General features: G+C 35.1%; 1 protein-coding gene across 1 annotated transcript in view; it reads right to left on the bottom strand.

The window, feature by feature from the left end:
• Positions 1 to 938: 938 nt before the first annotated feature.
• The window catches only part of PLCZ1 (phospholipase C zeta 1), a 39,117-nt gene continuing 15,202 nt past the window's right edge, over positions 939 to 24,853 (bottom strand). Inside the window, exons 3-12 of the mRNA XM_046666377.1 lie at positions 24,196 to 24,397; positions 22,812 to 22,956; positions 18,906 to 19,055; positions 16,388 to 16,633; positions 14,984 to 15,131; positions 11,629 to 11,745; positions 10,364 to 10,536; positions 5,234 to 5,366; positions 1,818 to 1,967; positions 939 to 1,024 (exon numbers count right to left, since the gene is read on the bottom strand). Of these exons, the coding sequence (XP_046522333.1) occupies positions 939 to 1,024; positions 1,818 to 1,967; positions 5,234 to 5,366; positions 10,364 to 10,536; positions 11,629 to 11,745; positions 14,984 to 15,131; positions 16,388 to 16,633; positions 18,906 to 19,055; positions 22,812 to 22,956; positions 24,196 to 24,397 (1,550 nt within the window). The remainder of the gene's footprint in view (positions 1,025 to 1,817; positions 1,968 to 5,233; positions 5,367 to 10,363; positions 10,537 to 11,628; positions 11,746 to 14,983; positions 15,132 to 16,387; positions 16,634 to 18,905; positions 19,056 to 22,811; positions 22,957 to 24,195; positions 24,398 to 24,853) is intronic.

Below are 24,853 nucleotides of genomic sequence, written 5' to 3'. Positions count from 1 at the left end.
TCAAACAAATAGTCATTTTTGTTGTTTTAGTTATAAGTTCAGATTTAATTTCAACAAATACCTCTGAGAACCCCTTAATTTGTCAAAAATTGTGCTGAGTGCTTTCCTCACTACCATGGAGCAATGTGGTAGAATAAATATTAACACGCCTGGTTTTTTGAAGAACAGTTAAAAGGGACCGATATTCTTTTCATATGACATTTAGTAAAACAAAGTCCTGCTAATGCTGAGAATCTCAGCATACAAAATAGCAGGAATCTCGTCTCTGACCAAGAGAAGATTCAAAGTACATTTAGTACAGATTCAGAAATATTGCAAATTCTTTCAGAGATCCAAGCATGTAAGTCCACATAGTAGATCTCTTTTATAGGTATGGAGTCTGAATGCAAATCAATTTCACAGACACTCATAAAAATGTCTGTATAATTACAGGGTACCAAATCTAGTGCACAGCATCTTAGTACTAACCTAAGGATGCAGGATATACTCCTGGGGATAAAAAAAGGCACAAAGTCCCTGAGAATCTAATTCCTTCCCACCACAATATGAAGTAGTGGGTGTCTAGAAGTTAAAACATTCTTAGGTTTCACATTTCTTTTATACTGCCAAATATTTGCAACATTTCTTATACAATCAGACATATTTTAAAAGCTTGTAAATTCTACCAATTAAAAATGATACAAGCAAGTTGGAAGAGCAGCCTCAGCAGCGGGGAGGCAGGAGAAAGTGGTTGACAGGAATGCCACCCTGAGTCAGGACCCTCTGAAGTTTCTGTTTTCTTTTTTCCACCGTTCTGTTTTGTATATTTAAAGGCGAGTTTGCTCAATATTTCTTTTTTTGTAAATAATTATGTTTTAAAAAAGGAAAAAGATATGAACCTTCATTTTGGCTGTTTTATTGAGAGGTACCGCTAACAATGTGTCAGTTACCCTTAGTTGCTATCTGACGTACCAAACGTAAAGAAACAGTGAAGCGGGCTCGAGGCTCTCACCCATTTTCGAAAACAGAGGAACACGACGATAACCTGTGAAAGAAATCAGATCCAGTTAGAACAGTAAAAATAAATGTCAGCAATGGCCCCAATAGTGCTACTGAGAAAGAATATGCCTTTACTAAGCATCCATAAAAACCATGATTGTATAGTTATATTCATCTCGTATACTAATTTTCCACAAAAATAAAATATTTGGAGTTTCTATTCTGACTTCCTACTGCCGAACAGTAAGTGCATAGCTCACGCTTTTCCTCTCTTCAAAGTGCAGTGTTCCAAAATTAGTCCCCACCCTCTGCTTCAGAAAGACTGTTTCCTAGGTACATCTCAGATGGCATGATGAAAGTAAACATACTGAGACGAGGTGATGGGAGCACCGGGTAAATCTACCAGACAAGGTGACCTCAACATAAAAGCAGCCCTGAAAAGAGTTAAGAAAGGATAGTCTTGGCCTCCAGTTTCTTCTCCTCAGGCAGGAAGAATGAGTCACTGCCTCTTCCTTCTGTTTCATTCTCATCCTTCATTTCTTTCTGGTAGTCATGACTACTCTTAACTGAAACGAAAGAGCTGTGATCCATGTAAAGAAATGTTCACACGTGCCAAGTTTGTCTAATGAGTCTCCCCAGCAAGCCTACACCCCAATCCCACCTTCCATCTCAGAACACATTTCCATAATTCCACAGGAAGAAAATATGTCTCAATACATAAAATTTCCTTTACCTCTGACTGTTGTGGATAGAACTATTTTGTATATCAAAATATGTCTTTGGTAAACTCAAGTTATATTTAAATGTTAGCACCATCATCTTACTTTTAGGAATATTACCTTTGTTCATGCATAGAACTGGTAAAGTATATTGCCCAAGAAATTCATTTCCAGCTATTAAACTTTGATTTTCAACAACAAAACGTATCAACGCCAATTCTGGCACCTGAATAATAAATGTGAATGTTTCATTCCATCTTGGACTAAAAGCTGAAATATAAAAGGAATAAATAGAATCAAGAAATCATAGACACTATCTCCAGGGAAAAATACATAATACCTGTTCTCCAAAATTTTTCTTTCAATTCTTTAATAATAATAATAAAACTTTGTGTTTTAGAGCACTTAAATTTTTAATGCACCCAATGAGAAATAATATCTATTGGGTGTTTACTATTGCTGGACAATATTCTAAGAACTTTAATGAGATAACCTCATTTAATCCTACGGCAACCCCACCAAGGTTATTACTATCCACATTTACAGATGAGAAAACTGAGCCACAAAGATGTTACATAACTTCCTAAGAATTTCACATACACAGCCATTGAGTGGCAGGGTAGGAGTTCAAACAAATGAAGTCTGATTTCAGAGCAGAAACATTTAATCATTATGCAATGTGACTGCTGTGTGGAGGCATTTCATTAACAAAGAAATGGAGACATGAAGAAGTGAAGTAACATCATTTTTCTATACCAGGTCCTGATATGGGAAGAGCTCCATTGAGAGCGGGTGTTCTGAAAGCTAGATAATCAGTGCTCTAATGCATGCTCTTGGTCCCTCCTTTGACTAAATGCTCATTTTGAAGTCTCCAAAGTTGCTCAGTATTTTAGGTCGCTAGCAAAATAGATCATCCCAAACAACCAATCTGTTGCCAAACAAGAAATCCAAATTGTATCACAGTGTGACCCAAATCATCCAAAATTTAAGCATAATTCAATGGAATCAAGAAATCCACATCCAGATCAAATATACATTCTACTTAAAAAAGACTCAAAGGTTCAGACAAAAATAATATGTATTGTTTTCCATGTACAAAGGCAATGCTACAACTTCTACGTCAATAGCTTTTGTTCTTTGAGTTACATTTCCAGAAGCATTGAAGAATTTGTGACTAATTATACTATATCTATGTTTTCTATGATGTATCTGTGGTCACAAGCACACATTTACTACATAGTAATCCATGATGCAGTCTCTGCCCACGAAAATAGTAAATCAGTTGACTCATGCTGGAATGATGACCGCATTACCTTGCCCTAAGAAGAGAAGTAATTCCGTGGAGAACAGGGGCAAGTTTCAGAGTTAATTCTTTATAGACACTGCAAAATGTATGCACAAAATTCTTATACTGATTCATTCTTCCTCCTCCAACCCTACTTCATTACACTCTCTCACGGGTGTGTGCCTGCACAAACACCCAAAATCATATATTGATTTTACGAAAAAGTCCTAACTTTTAGTTGTCAAAGTAAGAAAAAAAGAGGAAACCATGATACCAAATTTGATAGCTAGAAATATAATTTTTCCTGGAATGATCAAAACTGAAAAATTTCTTCCACACCTTATCCAAATGTGATCTTTTTCCTCCCAGTCTGTCATGACTTTTATCATACTAATTACCTAGCAGCTAAGCTGTCTTAGAATCCTTCTTGTCCAGCTATCTGGACTTTTACTCCTTCTAGTCTCCACACAGACAACCTCCAGTCCTTATCTGCTGCCACAGTCTTTCTTTATGACCTGACTCCTACATCCTCTAACCATGAAATCGTATCCCAACACTATTTTGTATTTCTCATTCTTCTCTCATACATTCTTCCCATACAATGTGCAGAAACAATCTCCCTAAAGCTCAGCTCTGTTAGTGTGATATCCCTGTTTAAACGTCTTAATTGCATTTACTTTGTACAGAAAAGAAAGTTCCTAACACCTTATCATGGCTTTCGTGATTTTCCATGACCATCTCCAATATAGCTTTCCCATTTTATCTCACACTGATCTTTCTTAAGTACCCTGTGTCTCACTCATCTTGAACTTCTTTATTTTTCCATAGCATGTTTGAATTTTGTCATAACAGTTTTACTTGTACCTTATCTCCCATACTGAACTGTAAGCTACCTACAATAGAATTAGTTGGGACATACATAATAATACATTTAATAAATAGATATTTTAAGTTTTTTGATAGCTAGCACCAAGCTTTTAAAAAAACAGGCTCAGTAATGTTTGGGGAACCAAATTGTATTTCTGCAGGGACAGTCCCATAAAACCCAGGGATGTAATCAAAATTCTAATGAGAGCTAGAATCATAGTATTATAAGAGGTGCTTTGAATAAGTAAACTTTATGTGCCTTTTGCCATGAAGATTCAGTAGAGGATGGAGAGAAGCAGAGACAGGTTACTATAAGCTTCCTGATATTAGCAGTTACCATTTCTTGACACTGTCATTGTAATGTGCTTTCAATTCTAAGGGGTGCCAAATAAGGCAGTAAGTCATCACTAACATCTCTTCTCATTGACAACATAGCAAAAACTTCCCATATCTTTTTTCCATGCCTTTTACACTAGGGGCCACATGGAGGAATATTCAAGGGGCTGGAAGGGGAAGCAGATGGTAGACTTTGTTGGGAATTATCGTCCAAGAAGAAAATGACTAATAAAACTGCACTTGCTTCTCTGTCAGTGCCATTTAGCCTGGAGCATATTTCCAGACTCTGAAATGAGGTTCACTATACTTTGAGAATATCCACTCAAAGAAGATTCTAGACTCAAGGTTTAATTCCAAGGTCTCCTCCAAGGTGATTCCTCCAGGAATATATACTTTCTAATTTCCTTAGTGATTTCAATCTCAGGGAAGAAAAGACAACGTCAGTATTGTATTACATAAAACATCATGGGATGCTGGAACACTAAAAATCTTACCAAAGTCATTTCTTGCATTCCTAGATTTCCCTTCTGGCAAAAATGACTGAATTATAAATCCAAATATTGTATGTGTAGGTTTCTATAGTGTCCTTAGCCTGAGTCAGAAGCTCAGAAGCCACAGATCTTTGATCTAAAATAATTCAAGTAGCGAGGTAAAAATGTGTAACATGCTGCATCGGAAGAGTCATAAGTTATTTATTTTACACAGAGGCTAGAAGCCAAGTAGATTTGCAGCTCTCAAAATGTCTCTCTTAATTCAGCGATATGGGGCAAAACATTAAAAAGGAGGTAAAGTGAAAAAAGTAGTAATTTTTCAAGTTGGATAAATTTTTGTGTACGTAGTCAGAAAATACATCTAAACACCTTAAGTCATTATCAAATTGTTTTTGCTACATATACTATTTGGTCATCTTAAGCATAATGCAAAACCATTGCCTTACGAGTAACAAATATGTATCAAAACTCTATCAATATATAATTTTTATATACAATTTTTAAGCTTTCTAAGTAAAAGTCTAATACCAGTTCAATAAAATATATTAGGAACTCACCGTTTTTTTTAATCACACGAGTCTGATGTTTTGCCTGATCATTTGGAACACCAAAAAGTTCTATAATCACTATTACGTCAGCTTTGTTAGATGATGAATGATGACTGGGAGGCAATTGGATACCACTGATGAGCTGCACAAAAATATTTGAATACAAGAATTTAGCAAGATATCAAACTACATCACCACTTAATTTATTTCAAATAAAATATATATTCCCAAAATGATACACTCTAAGTCAGTTCTCACAAAAAAATTAAAAGTGGAAAATAATGTAACTTTTAAAATTTAACTCTTTTATCCTGAAGTATTAATAGATGAATACCAGGAACGTGTCTAAATTATTCCATTTTACCAATATGTGATTATAGTAGAAACCACATTGTCCAAGGTTTCTGGTTCAACGTACATTTTAATTTTAAAAGTATTTGTTATGGTTGTTAAAAAGCAGAGCTTAAAAGCATTGTTACAGTCACTTTCTACTATAAGTCAGGCTGAGTTACTCTGATAATATGAACTATTTTCAAATTCATATTGTATACATATGTGGCAAAAATTAGGAAGCAATATAAATACTACTTCTGAAATGTAGGAAAAATCACCAATGAATTTCTTATGATAGCATTTTCTAATAGTATAATTTATATATTTGGATAATTTATCCCAAAATTTTACATTATCCATTGTTGTCTATAGCATGAGTACCTTGATTGTGAAAAAATCAATTATTTCATGTGTTGGGACTAGCTATCAGAATAATGCTTAAAAAGTTATTAATAATAGTTTTATTTAGCCTTTTGTTAGTCAAGCTAATTGTTGAAGCAAAGATTTGTTTCACTTCAAGGAATAAAGTTTAAAAAAAACTATCTTAAGTGTATGTACTAATTTGTAAAATGTACTAATGTTAAATTTGAAGCATTATTTCAATTTCTGGAGATTATAATAAAGAGGAACAAATAAATAACTGTTTGGAAAGACAAAAAAGAAGGAAGAATGGAAGTAAAGAAGGAAGGGAAAAGAAAAGAGAAAGAAAACAAAAGAAAAAGTGCTGATGTGTAATTTTTCCTTTTCATCATCCATACATTATAGCATTAGCTAGAAACCAGAGTGACTGTGCAAATATTTAACAATCAGTAGGAATGGGCCTTGATCAATCAGTATAATTAGACATCAGGATAGTTAGAAAGAAGATTGGCCATAAACAGCTAGTACACCAATACCAGAGCCTACCATCCCAATATCAGGTCTATAAGTAACAGAGCCTTACCAACCTGAGAAGATTCAGCTTCGGTGCACCTCATGCCCCCCAAAAAATTGTCTAACTAAAAATTAATAATAATAATTGAATATGAGAACTTAAAGAGAATTTAGAAATTATTGTTCAAATATTTGTATACTTTGATTCACAAAGGCATTCCAGGGGTCACCATGGAGGATGGACGTCAAAAAGAAAACCCTCAGTGGTCAACTAGAGTAGCTTTACTTTCATCTATTGGCCTTTGCATGAGATTCTGAAATTAGAAAATATTTCCATAGTTTTACACATCTGAAAATAACTGAATTAGTCCAAAACTCTGTTTGCAGATGACAAAGAGTAAACTAGAAATGGTGAATGGCTTCATCAAGCACCTAAGAAAGCTAATGGCAAAACAAGGTCTTTTGATTTCCAAGTCGTGTCCTCCATAATTTGCGCAAGTCATAATGTAGTCACGAAGCTCCCTAGAATGACCAAAGCAAGAGGGAAAGACCCACGTGGCTACGGCAGCAGCTTCCTGGGAAAATCATTAACCCTGCCTATTTCACACCATGCTGCTTACACCCCTATGTGAGACCCCTCAGAATACAAACAGGTGGCATTTGTAAACATCCTTGCATACTATCTATCTTCCATCTTTGCTTTCTCAATAAAAGAATACATATGTCCTCTTTACTATTCTCAACTCAAAAAAGAAATCATTCATTCACTTAACCTACATGTATTGAGTATATACTTTGTGTCAGGCACTGTGAAAAAGGGTTGAACAAAATACTAGCCCTTATCCTTAAAGAATCCTCAGACAAGTAGGGGAGAAAGACAAGTACAGCAAGTAATTAAACAATTATAATACAGTGTGGTCAGTGCCATAATATATGCATGTATAGGGTATTAGGGGAAAAGAAAAGAAAACTACAAAAAGAAGAACTAACTTAATAGAGGAAAAAGCTCCCCAAAAGAAGTGATCCTTGAGTCTTGAGAAATGAGTCAGACCTCAACAGGCAGGTGAAGGATGGAAAAGTAATCCAGTCAAAGGAAATAGCATGTGCCATACATAGAAGTGTCACTGTGGACAGAAAAGGCTCCTACTTCCATATGGTTACAGAACAGGGTGAAAGGCTGGAAGCGGTGAGAGAGGGGGCTGGGAGAAGTAGGCCAAGGCTCGACCATGAAAGCAATCAGGAGGCACAAATATTATTAAGCAGGCAAGATAAGATTAGCATTGTAGCAAAATCTGGTCGACTTATAGAAGATGGATCAGGAGGTCTGAAACAGGTTACCTGAAAACCCTTTAGAAAGTCAAAGGACTGGATATGATGACGGGTCACAAATACCTAAAAAAGGACATCAGCAAATGACATCAGACCAAAGGAGCAGGATGAGTGGAATTTAGAGATGGATGAGACATGGGAAGTGAAGGGGACGTGGAAGAGAAGAATGGCTCCCAATTTTCCAAACTGAGTTAATTAAGTCAATGAATTTGAGTCAATTCACTGAGATTTAAATAAAGTAGAAGTATATTTGACTAGGAAGGGATGGTCAGGCTTTAATATTTTAAGTTTGACAGAATGGTGATTAAATAGATAAGGAGGCCAAGTAGGGTATTAAAAATACGCCTTCATATTCTGAACATGAGGGCAGATTAAAGATTGATCATTTTTATTGTTGGTGGTTGAAACCATGAGTGTGTATAAGAGAATACAAGGAGATACTTAGTTTGAGATGAGGATTAAGAAAAAGCCTTAGACAACATAAATGTTTTAGGGTCAGGAAGAGAAAGAGTAACCCAAAAATAAAAGTGAGAGACAATTGCTTGGGAGGTAGGGCAATAAAGGTGAGAATACAGGCCCAGAAGCAGAGTAGGGAGATGTGTGTGGATTAGGAAGAGATCTTCAAAAGCAGCTGATTCATCCCTTCTTCCCACTAGAAGCACTAGCACACCTAGTATAGTTTTTATAGTCTAGAACAACTAGAATCATGCAACTTTTTACATTTTTTCATTCACGCAAAAGGGCACCAGAAAGACATGTTTTAGGCATGGAAGGTACTGAAAGATCACTCACCTATAGGACCTGAAAAGGTTAACAGAAATTTAAAAGGCATTAAAGGAAATCAATGGAACTCAAAATATTATTGTATACTATCCTGATTATATAATAACCAGAAAGTAAAAGAAAAAGTTATTAATCTTTTAAAATTTTTGTATTAAAAAGTGCAAAAAGGATGCTAAAGTTATAATAACATTGTAAAGTAAGTTTAACGGACAATAAGTTGACAGATCCTAGAAAGAGTACTAACTGGTCAATTTTTGGCTGCATCTAGTGTTGTAGGTAATTTCTACCTAACCACTACAGGCTCCTACCTCAGAGTCACAAAATCGCCAACAGCCAGGACAAAAGTCAGCTAGATCCTTCACTGGCATTGTTTGCTGTGGTGGCCAGGATCATTTCTGTCCCATTCATTTTTGCTGGACTCTCTTTCCACATTAGTTTCTGGAAAACAGCTCTGAAACCTCCCATTCTCAGCTGGGACAAGATGGCTAGGGCCTGATTGGATGAAAGTGGTCCCCAAATCCTGTGATGCTGTGACTGTAGAGGAAGGAGCTAAGATAGGAAGAGTTGTGGGAGAAGGTACACTCTGAAGGTTCTAGGTTTTCTGCACTCTGACAGGCAGCTAACAGGAGCAGCAGAGCTCTCAGCAGCCAGCAGAGCAAGCAGAGCTATACTCAGTCATAACATGAGACACAATAAACCTGACCAGGGACCTCACTATAAGTACTGAAATTCCAGAATAGAATCTGAGATGGTTCTTATGGTTCTGGTAGCAACTAGTTAGAGAGAGGGCCCAAAGAGACCATACTCACCCAATTTATTTGCAAACAACAAGTACAGACACCGTCTAAAATAAGATTACTCACAACTAGGTAGAGAGAAAACACTAGGCTAGGGATTTTTCAAAAGAGTCAGTGACATTTAAAAAGGAAATAAAGCACTTAAGTTATAGAAGAATAAGAAAGTTTTCAAAAAGTCTTTACTATTGGAAACAATAAATTTTAGACAAGTACTTTTGCTCTCAATGAAATTACACAGGATGTAACAAACCAAAAGATGAAATAATAAGATAGCAATTGGAGGAAAGAGTGTTGGGTGAGATACAGACAAAAATAAAAATGAAACAATATGGGGAAAATAGGAATTGGAGAAGGAGGAACTAATAATGCGGGAGAAAAAATCACATCTACATGAAAATCAGCAAGGAATAAAATCAAAGACAGAGGGACATCAAATGCGGAGGAAGAGGGAAGGGATGAGGTTGACAGGAACTAGTAAACTTGGTGGGTAGATCCTCCAGAGAAGCATCTGGATAATTTTTGGTTTCTAAACAATCAAAGAATATTCAGAAACATAAGGGGAAAAAAATCCTGAACTGCAAAAGCCGAATTTAGTGATTGGTGAAAAGCAAGTAGCTCCTGGAATTTCCTAGTAAAATTCCTCAACGTTAAGGAGGGGAAAATGAGCATATCCACAAGGAAATTATGGGCTGATCTCAGACTTCTTTACCACAATGTTAAATGCCCAAAGACAATGGAATTATATAAATAGACCTTGGAGGGGAGTTTTTTAGCCTCAATATTTCTATTCACAGGCAGGTAATCATTTACTAAAAGGCAATAGAGAGACATTTTTCAGATCTGGAAGCATGCTAAAATACCACCCACGTATAGTACCTAAAAAGATTAACAGAAATTTAAAAGGCATTAAAGGAAATCAATGGAACTCAAAATATTACTGTAATGTATATTAATTAATATTAATGCATACTATTGAGCTTATATAATAACCAAAGAGAGTGAAAGAAAAAGTTCTTAATCTTACCCTTATCGTGAGTGTAATTGGGTTACTGTCTATTGGTGCTTTATTTGGGTTAAACTTTGATTTATTATCTCTTAGGAAGTCTGGTTTCAAAACATATCCAGAACCACCATTATCCAAAAATTTCCCAGTTTGAAGGTCCATAGGCAGACCAGGGGTCTGGAAATTTAAGGCCACTGTGAGAAAAAAGTATTTTGACATTGTAAGGAAATAGAAGGTATGGCTAAAGAAACACAGTTAAACGGTTTACTGAAACCTAATCATGGATTATGTATCTTCCAAAATTTTAAGAGCAAGCATCATTAGCCAAATAACTCATGATTTTTAAACATTTCCGTTTGCCATTTCTATATTAATGAATGAAGGTAAGTTTCAAGCTTTGATTTGTAAATTATTTTATAGCTTTGAGTTAAAAAATAATAATGGCACACAGTATAGATTATAGAATAGCAATATACATGTCAGATAACATTCAGGAAATATAAGAATAAAGGAAATCAGTACATTAAAAGCTGGAAAGGAAGACACCAACTATATCATAAACTTCAGGTCCAAAGAGGTACTGTTATCGTTTGAGAAGGTAAGAAACAGGCAGGGCAATAATTGTTGTTTAAATATAGAAATACTTCCATAAGGCTGGCAAGTAGCCATTGTATGCAGTACCACCCATCACCCCTCAACACTCCCCCACCCACTGTCTAGACCCCTCTCTCCCCCTCTCCACAAACCTACAGGCCTTGCCACAATCCAGTAGCAGAAGGGTTAACACCTAGAACTTTCTGACTGGTTGGTGACAATGCTACACCAACTGACCACTTTGGAACAGGGAGAGTCTGGTAAGGACAGAGAACAAAGCGGTGCGGTCCCGTTCATTTTTCATTACTATGAATGGAGAAGTTGATGTAAAGTATAAAAGCTAGAGGTCACTTGATTTGAAGAGGCCCTTAGCAAATCTTCCAAGCAAAGGACTGGATCTTCAATGTCCTCTTACGTCCATAATGGTTTCCTTTTTCCCTTTCTACACTTCCCATGCTAACTCCATGAAGTTAACTTCTATGCCCTCAATTCTCACCCAGATTTACCCTCTCCAACCCATTTAAGAATAACCTCAACTCTTGAAACCAATGATTCATCATTACCTGACCCCAAAACACCCAGGGCCAAAAAATCCTCATAGGAAGCTCTTTTCATGAAGCTTCCATTAATCCACAAAATGAATTCATTTTATCTTATTTTTGCAAGAAATCTCAGCATACTGGATAACATACCCATTTGGCAACCTATATTCCAAAATTCTTGAGGATTAAAATTAGAAGAGTCTGTTCTTGTTGCTTTGGGATATATTCTGGTAATGAACTTCCTGGTGTGAAGAATAAACTCTTGAGCTAAAAAGAATAAATTATTAAAGCATGGTGAAAGATTTCAAATAAACTCAACTACTATGTCAATATATATTACACAATTCTACAATAACTTCAATAATTTGGGTATGTATTGTCTTGGCAAAAATATCTGTGATTCACGGAGATCAAAGTAAATCCAGGTTTTTATGTTTGACAGTGTAATTCACTGTTACTGAGAAGTTAATAATTTTTTATTACACACTTTTATGAATACTCATAATTCACTTCAGAAGAACAGATTAGATAATTTTTTTCACATCCAAATTAGTTTCACTTTGACATAAGAATATATAAAATTCCAAAATAAAACGCATCCATTTTTTTGAAACGAAAGTGGTATCTTTCCCCATTTTGTCTTTTTTCACTTTGGTATTCACATTAGGACAGAATCACATGTAAAACATAGAAAGCTCTATGAGGCTATCCAAATTAATCCAGTGGAACATTTAACAGATTCTCAGCATTGAAAGGGACTTTAAAGTTATTGAGTTCAGCTCCAAATCCTATCTTTCCCCAAAATTCATTCAATCTCTGTTTGCATCCCTCCATTGGGAGAGAACTGTCTACACTCTATACTTTTGATTATTTCAAGTGGTCTATATTTATAGTATACAAACACACACACACACACAGAGTTTATTTGATTTTCTGTATAATTTTTGTGTTTCTACTTATATATTCTTTATAAGTTTTCATTTATATATAATCTATTTAAATCACTTAAGATTCAAAACTAAGCTACACCTTTTACTATTGGACGTCCCTTCAAATTTTTGAACACAAATTTCATATTTCTCCAAGGTTTTTACTCTTTCACTAAGGCAGATCCTGTTCCCAATATTCCTGTTAATATGGTGATCTGTCATGGGACAAATGGTTATTGCCTATGGCCCACTATATCTGCTAGCCAATCTAGAAAAGAATTGTTGCCACCCTCATCCAAATACCCTTCTTTCAGAGCATAGTCAAGTACAAACTTACACTTACTAAAGTTAACAGCAGTTACAATTAACTTCATCAACACTCATTTTGAAAAGTTATATACTCTTTGAGAGGAAGTATATTTTGAAGCTATTCGTGTATAAACGCATCATGTGTGTCCAAGTATCATAATCCTTTATCCAGTCCTAAACTAGATATTTATCTTTTGGTAAAACACATAGTCTTCTGGGTCTAAATTTTTCCCATCTACAAACTGATAAACATGAATGATCACTAAGGACCCTCGACATGATATGATTTTTTTACTTCCGAGATTAACCTTTAGAAGTTAAACATGTTATGTTATTACAAACACAATTTCTGTTCATGTAAGATAAATGAGAAAAGCAAATAAAGAAAACCATATATAATCTCACCACTCAATTAATAACCACCCGTAACCTCTTGGCGTATATCTTTCAGTTCTTTTGTCATATGTATATACTTATTTTTTTAATTGAATCCTATTGTTTTTTCCTTTCATAAACTTCTATTTTTTTACTTACTAAAATAACATGAAAATCATTCCATTTCCATAATATTCACCTACCACATTATTTTTAAATGACTGAAAGGTATTCATGCATATGTAAAGTTCTGTTGCTGTTTTTTCCCATGATATTACGTTTTTACTGATAATGAACATTCTTGCATTACACCTTTGCTCACACCATTAATTATTTACTACTGACTTTTTGTGCAAGAAAAATGCTCTATACTCTTTCCAAAGAAATGATGATGCTACACTTTATGACTCTACTCAGAATTACTCAGTCCCTTTTCAAATTTTGAGCAAGTGTTTAATATGATGAGAGTGACAGAATTGTAACTACTTTTGCTGTGCCCAGAGGTCCCGTCCCCAGGAATGACAACAAAAATCATCGAATAGTTTGAAAGGACAGGGGCTAGAAAAGTAGATCACTCAAATTCAAACTCTGTTGACAATCCTTCACAGTAAGAAATATATTTTATATCACAACTCAACACACATAATCACTTCATAAAACAATACTTATTCTTACTGCATACAATATACTCTTCTCTATTCTACTATTCTATTCCATTCCATCCCATTCCATTCCACTCTACTTTATTATTTTAACTGGAGTCCAGACCTATTGAATTGATTTTGGTCACAATCCATAGTTTAATAAAACAAATTAAAAGGCCCTAAAATATCCAGGATCTCTCTAATAGGCAGTTTGAGATGAGCTAAAGCATACCTCAAAACCCTTGGGTACTGGTGGCCAAACCAATGAGGCTAACCAACAAATACATCAGAATCTGAATTTCCAAACAGCCAACAGCTTTTCTCAAGGCACTTGCAGGTGCTGATTTTCCTGCTGTGGTTTTTCTACACAGGATGGTAGATTGTCATTTTTTAGAAGCATTTGGAGAGTCACCTGACTGTTAATTTCCCATCCTTTTTTAACTTAAGGATATTCCCCACCATATAAGTCTGAGAAGTGGGTAGGGTCTGCTTCCCATTCTCTTTACCAGGCCTTCTTTTATCTTGGGCTCTACCAAACAGAGTAACTCACCTCAGATTTAGAATCGGAAGATAGCGAAAGAAGTTACAAAGGCAAATGTCACCTCTGCAAGCGTGCAGTAGCCGTGTACCCTCTGCTCAGTTATCTGGTAGTCTAGCCTGGGTGCCATGTCCTCCCTCTCTTTCACCTGTATGTTTACACACAGCCTCTAGATCTGCTTAACTGTACCTCTTAGATGCCTGGCGAGTCCACAGAGTTCACCTGGATCCACTCTCAATTCCATAAGCCTTCATCATCTCTTCTCTACAGTCTCAGCCTTATGTTGCTATCAGAAGCATCTTTCAGAAGCAAACAGGGGATCATGTGACTCCTGAGATTTCGATCTTCTGCTGCTCACCTTTGATTCCAGGACAAGTTTAAGTTCCTTGTAATCTGGGTCTACCAACCTCTGCAGCCTTGTCACTCACCGCTCTAGCTTATAAACTGCTCACCACAGCCCCACCCACCAAAGCGTCCACACTAGACATTCTCAATCAAAACTTCATGACTTAAAGAAGTTTATTATTGGTTGAGTTCTGTGAAACAAAACTTAATGTAACCTGAGGCGTGTAGTCCCTTTTTAAAGTACATTAAATACGTTGAAATTTATGAGAATGTACTTTTTATAAATATCGTTGACCAATTTTAACACCTTTGCAGTGAATATAACTTGTTTAAATACTTCATCTGTTTGAATCATAAGAATTTACCTTGCAACTTTGAAAGTTTTCTTGCTTTTGACTCCCCGATAGAATTACTTTCATTAAACTGTTGATGCAGTCTTGAATGCTGAAAGCTTCTGAATTTCTCGGCTTTCGTATAAATGACAAGATCAGATAGGGCCACAGCCACTTTTACCTTGGAGTGTAAAAATAAAATGCCGTAATTTCACATTTTTGCACTAATCAGTTGAAAAATTCATTTTCCAACAAAGAAAATATGCTTTCAAATGAATGATTTTAGTCTTTTCATAGGATTATCTCCTCTAAAACTATTTGGATGAGATCAACGTGATTACTTTTATGATGTTAGTATTTAAAGTTAATATGTGACATAATAAAATCCCAGTTAATGTAATAAGTGATGAGCATGACAATTATTACTATTTCCTTTTCCCCAAAGTTCTCAATTGATTCTCACAGATTTTACAAATTTAGGAATTTTCATCATGAGTAAGTATATTTCCAGGGTGATCTAACATTCTGGAATAACTTCGGTTGTTTAGTGTGCATTTGCTATTTTACAGCCCAGAATCTACATCCTCTGTGCTTCTGTTAGCCCCTTCTCAATTTTTGTTTTTGAAAAACTTTCCTTGTTTGTGCTCAATCTATGTGCTTAAGTATGGATAATGTGGTTCGGGCCTGGCTAACCAGTTTTACGTCCCGCTAGTAATAGTAACTGATTCAGGGAAGAGCACGTAACTGGATTATAGCCAATGCACAAAAAGAATTTGCTTGGTCAGCCGAGAGATAAATAAGCCTTCCACTGGATTTGAACCTGAAAGCATATAAAACAGAAGCTTTGCAAAGTCTTGCTCCAATGCAGAGAAAGTGAGGCCATAGTTGGAGAAAGAAATAAAGTTCTTGGAACTTTGCTTGAGACAGTCATTCCTGAAATTAGAATCTCTTTCCCTGAACTTTTCATTCATGTGGGCCAATTAGTTCACTTTTTACTTAAACCAGCTGAATTAGTTTTGTGTCACTTGCAACCTGATGTGCCTTCTTTTGTCATGCTAATTTGTATAATTATAATACTATATATTATAAACAGTGACTTTCTTGTCTCTGACAGTCTGATCTCCCTGAAAACAAGACATTATGTTGTTTATCTCTGTATCTTTTGTACACTGCACCATGCCTAGTACATGAGAATGCATAATATTTGTCAACTATAGAGAAAAGACATTTAAAAACAGTTAACGCAGGAAAAGAGACAACTTTTAAAATTTCTTTTCCACTGCTAATTTTTTCCAAACAAACTTCAAATGATAGAGTAGAATTTTTATAAAGCGGAACAAGAGTTTTCCCTCCAAAAAATATTTTTAATTCTCCACCAATAAGAACATACGAAAACTTTTCGATCACTTGGATGATTTTCACAAAGTATCATCTCACCCTCTTTTTCTTGAAAAGTGGTAAGCCAGCTACCCTTTTTGACTCCATTTCCTTTTCTTGATTGTCTTTTAAAATATCCTCCGTTTCTGATTCTTTGACTTCATCATCATCTTCATCTTCTTGATCTGTCTCTTCAACTTCTTCATATTCCTCTATCTGACCGTGCTTATCAGTACCTTTTCTTTCACGGGTTTCCCTTAGGGTCCCTATTTTCTTATTTCTAACTAATATTTTGAATTTTAATGCCTAAGGAAACAATTTGAGAAAGAGATACAATTACACATTTACATGAAAATTTGCATTTGTAATTGTCATTGAAAAATCTTTCATTGTATTTTCAATTAGCCCATAGCAGTAAGATATGTAAAAGCATCATCTTTTTCCATACCCCTATAAATGCCCTAGTAGAAACCAGTGATATCATAGTATTGACCAAAATTCACCCAAAAAAAAGCCTATTAAGATTGAGACTTACTGTAGTTCCATTTCTTTTACATTTCACAAAGCACTACTATGCAAAAAGTTTGAAATACATGAAAAGTATATATATATGTTAAAATATTTGCAATGTTACAGAAATTAGAATGTTACAACTTCTGGTAGCAAGCACTTCAGTTTGTCACTCTCTTATCCAACATTAAAAAGTATTAATGAGATCAGGTATGTAAAAATGTCTATTATAATGTCTGGCATCTGGTACAGAGTAAATATAAATTAAAGATTTGTAAATCTTCTTTACATTTTAACTGCATGGCACACAAGCATCATCAACTTAGCATTTCCTGGTCATCAAAACAAGGAACATGGCAGAATTCCCCATCAGGGTCACTCTTTCTAAAACCAAAGCCTTCTGATTTCTTTCTTAGTCATTCCTACCTCTTTCAAATATTCATTAATGTAACAAATATACTTATTAAGTGCCTACTATGTTATATACAATGCTGCTGAAATGTGGACTGTGAAATAAAGTTCTTTACAAGGCGCTTTAATTTTCCCTTCCTTTCTCACCCTCATGTACTGGCTGAAATTATACCCTCATCTTGGGCCTTCTCTCTTTTGCCAAGGCCCTTATATTGCTTAGTCAAACAGAGTTTAACAGAAAGCACTCTGCAACCACATGTATCAAAAGCATCACCTGGGGTGTTTGTTAAAGGAACGGATTCATGGGGTCTACTTCAAAATTGGAGAATCAGAATCTTAAGTTGTGGGACTGAAATTATGCTTCTTTAATAAGTCTCCAGGCAATTCTTTTGTACACTGAAGATGGAGTGCAATATAAGAAAATGACTTTATCTCTAATTCCTCATTTATTCACTGGAAAGCATCTCCTTGCTTTAGTACAGAAGCAAAAACTTTAATGAAACCTACATATCTGAATGCTAAAAAATAGATGTATAAATAATAGGAGGAGGGATTCTATTTCTAGTAAGCTAAAAATTATTATAATTTTCTGAATTAGACCATGACTCTTAGATTAAATCTTTGATGATATGTTTCCAGTGCTTTGCACAAGTTCTTTAATATTCCTTTTCTGTCATGATTGAATACATTTAGCCTGTGAGTGTTCTTATGAGTTGAAAGAGTCACAGTTTTTCCATTTATTAAACTTATTTTTGTCCATCTCAATTCTATCATGAGTTTTATACTTCCTGTTACTAGTGTCATAACACTTTTATCTTTAAACTTTCCGCTCATCTATATAAAACAAGGGAATATTCAAATATTACAAAAATATTATCCTACCTACCAAAATGATGACATGTCAAAACTAAACTACTGGTTAGATAATACTATCATGAAAAAATATATATTCATTTATCACCTGATAAAATTTGTGGTAGGGAGGATGGACCTGCAGTGGAAACTAAAAAGGAGTGGCTGGAGAGGAATGAGAAAGGCCTAAAGAATGTGGTCATACAGAAGAAAGCTTTTCATGGAAAGGCAGGAGGCATCCACAGTATTGAATGCTGCCAAGAAGCAAGTCAGATGAAGACTGGGAGAGCTGGAGGGGAAAACGGAAATCCTGAGGTCAAGTTGGGGTGCTTTTTAAACCAAGTACTGTGTATGCTTAACTGAAGATGGAAGGGTACCCATAGCGACAGGGAAATTGGAAAGAACAGATTAAAAACAAAATAACCTGCCACCCACATGCTGAAGTATTGGGCATAGACTCTATTTACAGCCTAAATCTTTGCCCCTTGCTTAGCTTTTTGCTTCTAAAACATGCCAAATTCCCACAGCCTAATATTAACCGACTTGAAATTTTGGACTCCTGGGATCTGACACACAATAAAAACGTGGGGTTTTACATATATCTCTATATATTCTCTTTACCAAAATACATTCACCTAACTGCTCATGGGAACACTTCCTAGGCAACATATTGCAAAGATAAACCTCTATAAATAATCAAACCTAAGCATTTTCATTGATCTCTAACCGTGTTTCACGTGCCAATAGAATAGTGACATACTTTTTCTTTTTTTCTTAACCTAAACTTCTCCGACAAAAGTGTTACCTCTGGTGAAGGTAGTTTGTCGAGAAACTCATCGAGCACATCAGAAAGCAAGGTCTCTCCAAGAATAGACTGCAAATTGTGTGCTATCACTTCTTGCTGGGAAGGAGAGCAGTGATTTTCTAAAGAGAGCACCACCGGGTAGTCAGAGGTCTAAAAAATTAACCATGACTGCAGTTATTGATCAGAACTCTTCAATACCTGGAATGCAACTAACAGAAGCACTTAATCTATTTTAAGACTTACTTCTAATGTTCAGTACCTTTGCAAACTAATTAAGCATTTTTTAAACTGAAAGTACTTTTGAGTTTAAGACAGGGCACATTAAATCTGTATAAAAAGGAAAATTTTTAGTATTGGCACCAGAAGTATATGAAACAACTGAAGCATCCAGCAGTGAGTAGTTTTTTAAATAAATTATGGCCTATTCATTTAAAGGAATGATATAGATCTGCTAAGAAGGACGTAGAGCTATATATACTGCTATCAAAAGCTATTTATGATATAGTCTTATGACGAAAAGCAAGCTGTCAAAGACTGATTCCACATTTTTACCTTTTCAATTATATATATATGTGCATATGTTTATTTAAGTATTTTAAAATGGTAAGGAAAAACTTTAATGCTGAGAAGTTAGGGGAAATGTTAATTGTCTACTTTTTCAGTTCTAAATTCTATAATCAAAATTTGTTGCTTAATAATTAGAGACAAAGATAAAGCTATTTTCAGCTTTTATTAATAAAGAGGATCTGTTAAGTAAAGGTGACTCTAAAAAGATTTTTTGCCCTTTGAAACCACTGTAACTTTGAAATTTGCCAGAAAATAGAGACCAACACTCATTTGGGCATCTTATTCAAAATTATTTTCTTTATTTTGTTTTCGTATATAATTATCAGGGCACACATTTACCAACTTGTAAACAAGGTAAGAAATTGCAAGGTTTGCTGCATTATCACAGACCTTTGAATAGGAATAGAATATTACACCTTTTTAATATACAAATATATTAATTTCTTGTGGCTGCTGTAACAAATTACCACAAAGTTGGTTGCTTGAAACAACAGAAGTTTATTCTTTCACAATTCTGAAGGCCAAATTTTAAAATGAGTTTCGCCTGCTAAAATCAAGTTCTCAACAGGCTGTAGGGTGATGTGTTCCTTGCCTCTTCCAACTTCTGGTGGTTGCGAATATTCCTTGGCTTGGGACTGCATCACTCCGATCTCTGCCCCTCGTCTTCACATTGCCTCTTCTGTATGTGTTAAATCTCTCTCCATCTCCCTCGTACAAGGATTCATTTGATGGCATTTAGGGCCCCTTCCAGATAACCCAGCATAATCTCACCTCGAGGTTCTTAACTTCATCACATCAGCAAAGACCCTTATTCCAAATAAAGTTACATTTACAGATTCAGGAATTAGAACCTACTATCTTCAGGGGTCCTTATTCAGCCTCCTACAGTGACCTCATATATACTCACATATATATAGTGACTCAGTCTAATACTAAGAGAACAGTGTAAAAATTTTTCCCAAGTAAAATAAATGGTTTTGAAACTGCAAACTGATAGCATAGCGGATGGATTTCTCTGTTAGGCCCTGACTTTGCTCCCTGGGGAAAGCTCATTTTTTCGTCTTCTGTGGTCCTTGGCTCCTCTCTCCTGGAAGTTCCTCTTATCTTTTACCCTCCTTGGCGGCATCTAAAGTAGGTGTTGAATTTGCTTTCCTTAAAATCAAGCAACTTTTACAGCTGAATTCCTAACCAAGGGTTGTTTTAAGGCTCACCTATGAGTTGTACTTTGTTTTTGGCAATACACCTCCCTCAAAAACTTAGATTTCTTTTATATTTTTTTTCAGTAAGTTACATGTGCCAGTAACTATACTCCAAGTTCTTTCCTAGTCATAGTTATTAAATCTATTTTATTTCATTGCTCTTGCTTTCCCAAATTAATGGTGACGGTCTTGAGCAGAAAGTTCAACTTCAGTGTAATCTTTGCTGCAAAACTGAGTCACCCTGTTCAACTGAGAAGTCTCATGAGTCTTTGCTGCTCAAAGCATTTTTTCATTCCATCTCCTACTCTGGAGTCTTAGAAGGTGTAGGAGTTTCCACCCTTGCCAGGCCTTTGAATTTTGAGATTGTCTCTATTTCCTTTGATTTCCTCAGTTACCCACACTAAGTGAAGTGAGAGAGTTTGCTATGCAAATATTTGGGAAGAGTATTTCAGATAAAGGAAACAGCAAGTGCAAAGGCTTTGAGATGTGTCTGAAAAAAAGTATGGAGATCAGAATGACTAAGTGAACAGGGAGAGAGGAAGAGGGGAGGTCGGAGGTAACAGAAAACAAGTCATGGAGGCCCTTGGGAGTCACAGTGTGGATTTTAGCTTTTATTTTGAGTGGGACTGAAGGTTTCGAGAAGGAGAATGATGTGATTTGACTTAACAAAAAGTCACACTGGCTGATACACTGAGATGAAACCGCAGGGGAGGAGGAGAGAAGCAGGAACAATGGATAAGAAGCTATTGCAATAATCCAAGCGAGAGTTGATGGTGGTTGACCAGGACAGGGACAGTAAGAATGAGGAGAAGGGGTTAAATTCAGTATATATTTTGAAAGTAGAGCCACAGGGATTTGCTGGAGAACTTATTGAGGGGTTAGAAAGAAAGGAGGGGAGGGTTAAAGCTGGCAACAATGATTTAGGCTTGAACATATAGAAGTTACCATTAACTGAGATGGAGAAGACCACAGGAAGAGCAGGACTGAGAGAAAAAGGGATATCTGGAGCTCAATTCTAACCATGTTAAGTTAAACATGCCTATTAAATATGCAAGTGGAAATATCAAATAGGTCTATCTTGCTGTAACATTCCAGAGAGAAGTCTGGGTAGGAATTTAAATTTAGAAATTAGATGTTTAAGAGAATCAATGCCGTATATCAATGTTTTATATTGATAGAAATTTTTCATATTTTATATTTATATTTTGTGGATATTCAGTATTTTATACCCTATTTCTAATAAATAATAGAACAATTGATTTAAATTTTGATTTTAAATTATGTTTATGTTTACATTATATTAATAATGTATTGATGTGTTTAGGAAAACGAGGTTTATCAAATTTGTAAGTTTATTAGATATACATTGTTTCAGTACTCAATTAAGATTTTGTTAAATCTCTTCAATTGCACTACAGTTGAAGTACTCACGAAAGAAATTAAATATACTAAGTTTACAAAAACAGTTGAAAATGTCTGAAGGTGCTTAATTAGCCAAGTTTATAAATGGCACCAAGTGTTATTCAAAATTGAGTTACTGTTAAAACCTGCTCAATTTATAGATTAGGATTTGTAAACTGAATTTAGACCAGAAACAACTAGATCTTTGAATCTGTAACTTTAATAAATTGAACAATAATTTTAACACCCAAAGTAAACTTCTAAACATTCTTTGCTGTATGAATAGCTGCCATCATAGTCATTAAAAATGTCAACAATTGAGGTAATACATTTTTGACACATTTTATATTTGTGTCTTGAAAGTGAAATAGTTGAATATCAATAAAATAATTACTATTATATAGGTCAGGCCAGTATTTCTCAAACTTTTTTGGCCATAACTGACAGTAAGAACTATATTTTAAATTGTGACACATGTACACACACATATACATATATCACGTATATTATATAATCAAACAAAAAGTTTCAAGAAACAACATGTACTTTACTACCTGAGATTAACTTTGATAAATCTACTTTTGTCTGTATGCTACACGATTTCACTGCCTACTGATGGATCATAACTCATAATTTGAAACATCACTGATCTAAACTAAGGCCAAACATTATAAGATTTTGAAACAAGTAAATTATATTATGCTTAAATAACTATAATTTAACAAAGATATGCACATACAATGAACGCATATTTGCGTATTGCTTGGATAACAGTTTTGAACAGAAGCTTGCTGGTGAGTGTATAACCATGGTATACAACAGGTTCATTTTGCGATCCGTCCCAGCAGTCAATTTCCAGACAACGGCATCCTTTCACAAGGGCACTAGCAAAATTTAAGCAAAATAAATTATCATTCCCGGATCATTAAAAATGTATACCACAGTGTCAAAACAATCCAAAGACTATTTGTGATTTTACATAAATGTCTAAATAAATCCATAATAAAGACAAGTTGTTGTGTTGGACCGAACACGTTTTTCTCCTTATGAAAATAAGGAATGTGAGCATGACCTGCCACGGAATTAATATGTGCCAACCACAGTTCCAGCGCTGCCAAGCTGGTGCAATGTGTAGTGCTATTTCTAACCCATTCCTTAGGCTCTGCAATTTCTACCTCTTCACACTCATCTCCCTTCATTGCTCCATTGACACACTTGCTGTCTTTCCCTCATTTGAATATGCTAAGCACTTATTATTTCTTCTGCTTAACATGCCCTTCCCACCAGGTCTTTTTGAGGCATCCTCTCTTTCATCAGTCAGACCACAACTGTGTCACCTCTTGAGAAGTCTTTCCTGACCCTGTAACTAAGTTAACACCCTCCACCCCAGAGTGACTTTGTGTCAGGTTATACTACTCATCTTCTCCATATGAATCATCAGTCCCTGAAAATATCAATTTGTTTACCTGTTTATTGTCTGTCTGTTCCCATGAACAGATGAGCATGGCAGCTCTGAAAATCTTGCTCATCACTGTATCCTCAGCTGACTGACTAAACTGAAGCCTGGTATTAACAGTATGATACATTGTAGAATGCAAAATTAGAGTTGCAGCATAGGTTGCTTTTAATCTATGTAAATCATTTAACATATAAATCTCTGTATATCTATTATTATCTATAAATTCCAAATTATATCATTTATTTATGTGTTGGCTTTACTTAGAGCATTGTGTCCCGATGTCTGGGAATTAATTTTAACTATATTTTTTAAAATCTAGGATGTTCTGATTAGCTAAAAGAGATTTTTAAAAAGTCTTCTTCATATGTTTTCCTAAAAGAAGTATCAAATTATTTGTGAAAATTCAGAGGGCCAATGACTGGTGAGAGGAGGTCAATAGGCAGGATTAGAAGGAAAGTATACGATATTAATGCATAGAATAAATTATATAACCACCCAAAATTCGGATTTCCAAGATATGCACAAATCAAAATTCCTCTTCCTTATGTGTTTGCATAACATGCATAGCCTACTTATACTGTGAACTGCTGCCTATTGAGGTAGACACCATCGGGAACTTCCACATGTTTTAAAATGTAGTGGATTTAAAAATGAAAATAAATACCTTACATATCCCCAAATGTCACTTGGTCCTACTAATTGGTCAGATATCAAGTACGTATTATGTGAACTTGAGATAAAATAATCATTTAATGGATGATTCATATTTTGATAAGTTCTTTCACACTTGTTATCAAATAAGAGACATTCAGATGAATCCATGTATCTCGTAAAACCTTCTAATGACATCTGGTGTGCTTGCTTAACTATAAAAAATAAGTAAAAAGATTGCAGAAATATCATTAGCAGTTTAAAAACTACATCTCACTTGAAAACAACAGTAGAGTATGTTTCTAACATGTTCATTGAGAATTAATATTAATACTATTTCCAATTTTTCTTTGGAAAAAAATTTTTTCAATGAATACACTTATTTCTTCTACATCAGTATTCAAGTAGAGGAGGTATTATTTAATTATCTCTGATTTTTTAATGTTTTAAAAATACATACAAGAAAAGTACATATATCATAGGTCAGTGAATTTCCACAAGCTAAACATCTAGGTAACCAGCACCAGGTCAAAGAACAAAACATTACAGCACCCCAGAAGCCTGCCTCCTGTGAAATTTCTGGTCTTTCCAATCCAAGTGTGTTCAATGATGCGTCTTCTAATAGCATAAATTAGTTTTGTCTGGACTTTGTGGTTTTTATGAATGAGCTC

The sequence above is a fragment of the Equus quagga genome, chromosome 1 (genome assembly GCF_021613505.1).
Source record: "Equus quagga isolate Etosha38 chromosome 1, UCLA_HA_Equagga_1.0, whole genome shotgun sequence".
Taxonomy (NCBI): domain Eukaryota; kingdom Metazoa; phylum Chordata; class Mammalia; order Perissodactyla; family Equidae; genus Equus; species Equus quagga.
The sequence above is the reverse complement of the archived record's forward strand: the minus strand, read 5'-3'. Positions and strand labels throughout refer to the sequence as shown.